Raw genomic sequence first — 7,207 nt, 5'->3', positions numbered from 1 at the left:
ATGCCCCTGTAGTAAGTTCCTCCTAATCTTTCCTGTAGGCCTCTTCAGGTACTGGAAGGCCACTACAAGCCTCCTCCCTGAAGCCTTCTCCAGGCTGAACAACCCCATCTCTCTCAGTCTGTGCTGAGAGATGGAGAGGAGAGATGCTCCAGCCCTCTGATTCAGGGCCCTCCTCTCCACTCGCTTCAATGGCTCCATGTCCTTCTTATGTTTGAGCTCCAGAATTGGGATCTCACGAGAGCAGAGTAGAGGAGGAGAATCACCTCCTTTGACCTACTGGTCATGCTTCTTTTGATGCAGCACAGCATACAGTTGGCTTTCTGGGCTGCATCTCTTGGCTTTTGGTCAGAGTTTTCTACCACAAGAGCCCGGTGGCCATTCTGTGGTCCCTTTTTTTTTTTTTTTTTTTAACTGAACAAGTGATTTTTTTCCCAGGACTGAAAGAAGGCTGAATGAAGCTGAAAGCCTCATTCTCTGAATGCCAGAGGGCATGCAAAGCAGGGATACAACAGGGGAAAATGTAGCCAAAAGCAGTTTTTCTGTCCTTTATTCAAAGGCTGAAGGTTAGAGCAGTCCCACATTCACCCTGGCTGGCCTTTGGAAGCAAGGATTACTTATTACACAGGGATGTCTTGCAACAGCATTTTCATCTCTCAAGCAAGGTCTTGCACAGAGAATGCAAATGTGTCTACTTACACTGCTCTGGTGGTGTCAAGAGTTCAGTGTAAATGAGAATGGGTCCCTGAGTGTTCAGAGGGACACTCCAGAGGCATCTTTCATCACACAGGCCTTTTTACAGGGGAGTATGAAGTCTGTTAAAGCCTTCAGACTCTGCTGATGGTGTGAAAGAAATTCCAAGCTGGTTTCTCATGCCACAACCTAAAATACACACCAGGTCCCTGTATTTCACACAGCTATCTCCATTCCAACTGTAGCAAAGCATTTGTATAGATCAGAATGATTTGTACTAGCTGTTGACATTAACACAACTCTCACATAAGGACTCACAAGCAAATATAGGGCATAAGGTGCCATGGAAAGCATTTTTGGCTGTGACTTGTCACCCCACAAGGTGTCAATAATGTAACATTTCCTAGTGTTGATTTATCCTGCTCCCAAATCATCATTAAGGTGGGACCCATCATGCAGGTGGGATCTCACCATCATAAAACTTGGCATCATGACTTTGGCAATCTATCTAAGCAACAGAAGGAATGTCAACATTTTAGCAGACCTTCTAATATTCAAGACATGGGCAAAGTGTTAAAGAATCTATTTTTCTTAAGACTTGTCTTAGCTAAACACATTGAAAAATCCTGGTAGAATGGAGCCATCAGTGTCCATATGATTGTTTAAGTTATGGAGGATCTTACTTGTAGGATTATGAATTATGAAGGGCTAGGTTGCAACTCTGTCTGGAAGAAGGTGCAAGGCACTTTGAGGAGTTCAGCTACCAGCAAAGGCACTGAATCACTTTCAGTATTTTTGTATCACACAAAGTCTGTGAGGCTGATTGTACACAACAAGGCCCAGTGAGTAATGAGAGCAAGGAGCTATCTCAGGACTCTGTGAACACATCTGCACCAGAAGGATCAGCAAGAGGCTCCAGGGCTCCTGCAGAGGCTCTGTATGAATAGATAACTCCATCTTGTCAGTACTAGGAGGGGAGAAACTGCCTTTTCATAAGGTTATTGATAAAATAATTCAGATTTTAATATGATGCATCTCAGGTGAAGTAAGTGAATGGTGAGGTCAGTTTGCATGTGATTGCTTGTCAGCTGCCTGAGTGCCAGTCATGAAGCTCTGTGGGACCATGGTGGTGAACACTACTGAATTCTTGATAATATTACTGTATTGAGGAAACAAAATTCCTAAACTGAACTGGAGTCACGGGGGACACCCATGCACATTATCAACCCCATGTACCCCATGCTATGACAATCACAAAGCATATTCTTCATTCAGTGTAGAGGGTTTAACTGACCAGAGACTTTATTCCTTTCAGCCTCATGAACAATTGGTGGTCTGTTACTTCCAGGGATGCTTTTGCTCTCTTGGGCTTTCTGAGCACGAGATGAAACATCTCAGAAGGGCAGGTCAGCAAATGAAGTCAGATATAAACTGAACAGCTGCAGGAGGGCACTGTCTGTCTCTCTCTGTCTTTCAAAGTATTGATGGAAGGTCAAAGACAAATAGGTGCATTAGTTCACACCCTTAGGCTTTCAAGACTAGTGAAAACTGTGTTGTGTGGCACAAGGAATTAGAATTATATTCCTAGTCTTGATTCAGGAAGGGGTTAATTCTTTCTGAGAGCAGGTGAAAAAGTGGCAAATTAAATTAAAATCTCATCAGAAGGATCACGTACCAAAGAATGTGCCAGGCTGCAAGAGCCTAGTAGAAATGCAAATGACAGTCAAGGGCTAATTTAAAAGTATTAGGAAAATATTCATAATTATTTATATTTCTTATGACTGGACCAGGTAGAAAATTGGAAGTTTTCTTCCTAGACCACAGAAAGCCTTTCACCTAATATTTGAGTTTTCGTTATGAGAGCTGAAGAACTAGATTCATGACTCTGGAACCCATCCAACCCGTGGGTCTGGAAAAACCATCACCATCGCTTGTCCCATGTAAACAGACTGCTTTCTGAAAAATACTCAAGAGAAAATATGACTACCTAGTGCCTTCATTGAATCTCAAAGAAAAACAACAAGAAGCAAAACATTCCCTCTCTAGCAGAAAAAAAAAAAAAAATTGTATTAGATGGGACAGCTTTGAGCTCTTTTCCTGCAAGTTTCCAGACACTGCCAGTTGTGGAGGCAAGATGCTGTTTGCAGCAAGGAAATGCCAGTTTCAGACAGCATCCGTACAGATGCCCTATGATGGCGGAGGACACGGGTCTGTGCTTGGCCAACACCAAACCGGGCTTGAGAATCCTCAAGGGAAAGCTTGTAGAGGAGGCGATATGCAGTAGCCTTGCGTTCCTGTAGGTTTATTCACGTTCGGTGCCCGCTTCTCTCGTTACCCGGGTTACTTTAACAGGGATCACCCTGCCGGCGGAGGGTGGGAGCCCCGGGGGCGGCTCCGGTGCGGAGGGGCGGGAGGGACAGCCCCTCCTCCTTCCCCCCTTGACTCTCCCGCTGTGTGCCCGGTATGCGGGGCGGCCCTACCCGGGGGGGACCCCGCGCCCCTCCCCCGGCGGGGCGGGGAGGCGGCGCCCGGGGGTTGCGGGCTCGGCCGGCGGGGGCGGGCCATGTCCGACCCCCGCCTCCCGGACTCCCGCCGGGCGCCGGCTTTAAATGCGGGGCGTCGGGGCAGCAGCGGTGCTCCCCACCACTCCCCCGGCAGTGTTGTTGGCACCCCCTTAGCCGGCCGCCATGGTCGAGGCTTTCTGCGGCACCTGGAAGCTGGTGGACAGCCACAACTTCGACGAGTACATGAAGGCGCTGGGTAGGTACGGGCGGGAGGCAGCGGGGCAGGGGTAGGGGAGCTGGGATTTTTTTGTCCCGTCCTAGGACAAGCAAACAAAAAATTAAAAAGAAAAAAAAAAATTAAAAGTCACCACTCTGACCCCTAGTGCCAGAGGTGTAGGTAAGGTATTTACAGAGAAGGGGGAGGTTTGGGCGGCTGTGCCCAACTCTTAACAGATTCAATTCGATGCGGGTCGTTCAGCCGGGAGGGGGGGGGGGGTGCGGGTTGTGTTTGTGTGAGAGCGGTTCTGCTGGGGAGATGACCCCGAGTTAGGGAAAGCGTACGGAAGAAGTGCAAATGCTGCCGACAGATAAACTGAAGCAAAAAAACCCCAAAACAAACCCAAACAAACAAAAAAGAAAAAAATACAAAACCAACCAACAACAAAAAAAAAAAACCAAAAACCCAAAACCCACCCCCAAACCAAAAAAAACAAAAAACAAAAAAAACAAAAAAAAACGGAGTATGAAGGAGCTGAAGTTTCCAGCAGCAGAAGGTACGGTCGGGCATGCTGTGCTGCTGGATCGGGCTCCGTATCTGGGTGCTCGATGGGGGAGGAGGATACTCGGGCTGCTACATCCCTGCGTGGTGGAGTACCGGTGGATACTTGAGGCAAAAGGGACTTGAGGCATAAGGGCATAAGCGAAGCACAAAGTAGCATTTCACTGTGATAACTTAAGGCTGTAGAGCGGGAGAAGAGATTGTTGTATCTCGATAAAAAAAAAAAAAAAAAAAAAAAAAAAAAAAAAAAAAAAAAAAAAATGTAAAAAAGCGATTGTCTGATAGATTTATCTTTTCCCTTGATGGTCTAGGAGTGGGGTTTGCAACACGACAGGTGGGGAATGTGACTAAACCCACTGTGATTATCAGCAGTGAGGGGGACAAAGTAGTGATCAAGACTCAAAGCACTTTCAAAAACACAGAAATCTGCTTTAAGCTTGGAGAGGAATTTGATGAAACTACCCCTGATGACAGAAACTGCAAAGTAAGTGAACTCTCAGGCTGTGGTAGCTTGTTTTCTCTCTTCTTCCACCCATCTCCACCCCCAAGGCTGTATCTGGTAGGGTCAAAGGAAAAAAAAAAAAAGTAACTCGTGCGACTACCAGTTGCAGCACTCTGAAGGACAGGGAAAAAAAAAAGACAAATCTGCATCTTGTTTGCCTGCTTAACGCCAGGTCGTGTCTGAAGCAATGTGTTATGTCACCAGCCCCCTCTCTGCCTTCCTGTGTCAAACAGTTCTATTAGCTGCCCACTTTTCTTTCACTCCAAATGCCATTTGGCTTAACTTTTTTTCAGTCAAAATGGGAAAATGCCCTTTTTCCTTGAGTCTTTGGGGGCATAACACGAGTGATATTTCAAAGAACATCTGAAACAGTGGCTTGTGAGACCAGGACTCAAACAAAACTACTTTTTTCATCCTTTGATACAAACAGAAATTGTATGGAGCTTAAAATGTATCATGCTTAAAATGAGGATGATTCATGAACTTGGCTTTAAAATGGCTGGGACTACTTTATCATTCTAGATCCACATCCATCTATTGAAGAGAATTCAACAGAACAGTGCCTGCTGAATGTGTGAGCTGATTCCCAAGCACCTCAAATAAATGAATGTCTTTGTTTCTTGGTATCTTGCAGTCAGTTGTAACACTGGATGGAGACAAGCTAGTGCACGTACAAAAGTGGGATGGCAAAGAGACAAACTTTGTGAGAGAAATAAAGGATGGCAAAATGGTAATGGTAAGTATAAAGCTCACTGAGTGATCACATACACTGCAAACACTCCTCACATTTATCTCAAGCTTTATGAACAGATAGTGTTCCTTACACACAAACCCTTAAATCAGTTCAGAGGGGAAGTTAGCAGAGATTTTTCAAATATTTGGTTTGGTTTTCATATTGTTTTAGGGGCAAGTAAAAAATAGCTAGTAGTTTTAGACAGGCCAGCCTGCAGATTCCCAGAGCATTTATGTTCTTTGTAGAGTTCGTGTAAATATACAAGGAAAAAAAAGTCCCAGTAAGTTGGAAAAAAAAATTATTAATTATATAGACAATGATCTATTGTTGCCAGTGCTAATTTAGATTTCTTTAAAAACTTGTTTTACATGTGCATGCATAAATAATATTTAATTACACAGAACAAATATTTCCCTAGGAAAATGAAATTACAATATTGCAGGAATTTTAATATTGCGTTTTCATATTTAATAATAAAAGGTTTATTCCTCCTATCCTGTTTAAAACTACAACAAACAGCAATTGTGTAAAGAAAAGTCTTGTTTTAAATTCATGTTCCTTTCCTGACTTTTCAGGAGCAGGAGTATGAGGTGAATAAATGTTGCAGATTATCTAATGTCCAGGGTGGCACTTCTCATGCTTATTTTTGAGTTGTAATTTTCAAAAATAAAACTGCTTCAGCTATACTAATTTATGTATGTTGGCCATTGGAGAAAAGTTAGGTTGTTGTCCAAATACTTCAGAGAGTATCTGTATGGATGGAGACTTCCAAATAATTAAAACCTTACTTTAGCTCAGTGTAAAATAAAGTGACAAGTGATTCAAGGGGAAATGCATGCTTTGGTTTTGGAAACAGCTACACACATATATAGAAAAGTTTTTCCTTTGGAATTTGAGCATGGTGAGAAGCCTTGTTCTGCTTCCAGAGCTCACACACACTGATTTGTATTCTGCAAAACTGCAGTACCTAAAATATTTGGTAGTTCTAGCTACATGAGTGCACAGAATGCATTAATTTTAATGAAGTTATCACTAAGTATATGGCTTGCATATAGAATATAGGTATAGAGAACTTGGATTTTTAGATTGTACATTTTGTGATCAGTTTTGGGGAAAGAAGTATTTAATAATCTTTTTACAAACAATGCTGTATTTAAGACACTGTATTCACAGTTAGGAAAAAATCAATAGTTTCTAGTCTCACTTCAGTTGCCTTATATAACAAGCATTATATACCTCTTGGATTTGAAAGTAGCAAGGAGAAAGTTACATTTATTATAGGATAACTGACATTTTGCCTCACCTTACTTCAAAACCCCAATACTGGAGACTAACTTGTTTTTCTATAGATTACATAATGTCAGACAACCTCGCTGTAGTGTGGACTTCTTGAATATGTGCTGTTACACACATGGTCCAGCATCTAACATGCCTGTCTTTTCCTTGGACTTGCAGACTCTCACCTTTGGTGATGTGGTTGCTGTTCGCCACTATGAGAAAGCATAGAGTTTACCTGACCTCTGTCCAGATGTTACTTCTGATGGGTGGATTAATGTACTGTCCATAACTGAACGTAGCTAAAATGCACATTTCTGGCATGAAACGTTAATAAAGAGTTGGGGGAGGGAGGGGCGGGTGGGGTGTTTTGTTTGTTTTTGTTTTCTAAAAAACTGTGCCAGCAAATTGGCAAGCTTGTGCTGTATAGTGAAACAGGTTAAACTTGGCATTAAATTTCTGAAACACTTGCCTCTCTTTTTTACAGTAAATGGAACATATTTGAATTGTTTTGGAATGCAGATGAAACAAATTAAATTTTTTTAAGCCTGTGCTTACTTTGCATTTAATTGGCCAAGATACCAGTGTTCTGGAAGGAGTTGTCAAAAATTCATTTTTCTGAGTTAGACAACAGAAAAAGCATATGGTACAAAATGCGGTGATGGTTGAGTACACAGGACATGAAAAATTGCCTTCACTCTACTTTAGTGACTGCTTTTTGCTGG

General features: G+C 42.7%; 1 protein-coding gene across 1 annotated transcript; it reads left to right on the top strand.

Annotated features, from left to right (window-relative positions):
* The first annotated feature begins 3,299 nt into the window (after positions 1–3,299).
* Positions 3,300–6,973, top strand: FABP7 (fatty acid binding protein 7). The gene is made up of 4 exons (XM_071741036.1): positions 3,300–3,450; positions 4,284–4,456; positions 5,109–5,210; positions 6,663–6,973. The coding sequence occupies exons 1-4, from the start codon at positions 3,378–3,380 to the stop codon at positions 6,711–6,713; spliced, it is 399 nt and encodes a 132-aa protein (XP_071597137.1). The 5' UTR covers positions 3,300–3,377; the 3' UTR covers positions 6,714–6,973.
* The last annotated feature ends 234 nt before the right edge of the window (positions 6,974–7,207 follow it).

The sequence above is a fragment of the Heliangelus exortis genome, chromosome 3, assembly GCF_036169615.1.
Source record: "Heliangelus exortis chromosome 3, bHelExo1.hap1, whole genome shotgun sequence".
Taxonomy (NCBI): Eukaryota; Metazoa; Chordata; class Aves; order Apodiformes; family Trochilidae; genus Heliangelus; species Heliangelus exortis.
Note: the sequence above shows the minus strand (reverse complement) of the source record. Positions and strands in the feature narration are given on the sequence as shown.

Bases quoted from the DNA above. Each gene is read 5' to 3' on its own strand.
- FABP7 (XM_071741036.1), top strand. From the start codon at position 3,378: ATGGTCGAGGCTTTCTGCGGCACCTGGAAGCTGGTGGACAGCCACAAC. The intron at 3,451-4,283 runs GTAGGTACGGGC...TTGATGGTCTAG, and splicing joins CGAGTACATGAAGGCGCTGG to GAGTGGGGTTTGCAACACGA. The intron at 4,457-5,108 runs GTAAGTGAACTC...GGTATCTTGCAG, and splicing joins CTGATGACAGAAACTGCAAA to TCAGTTGTAACACTGGATGG.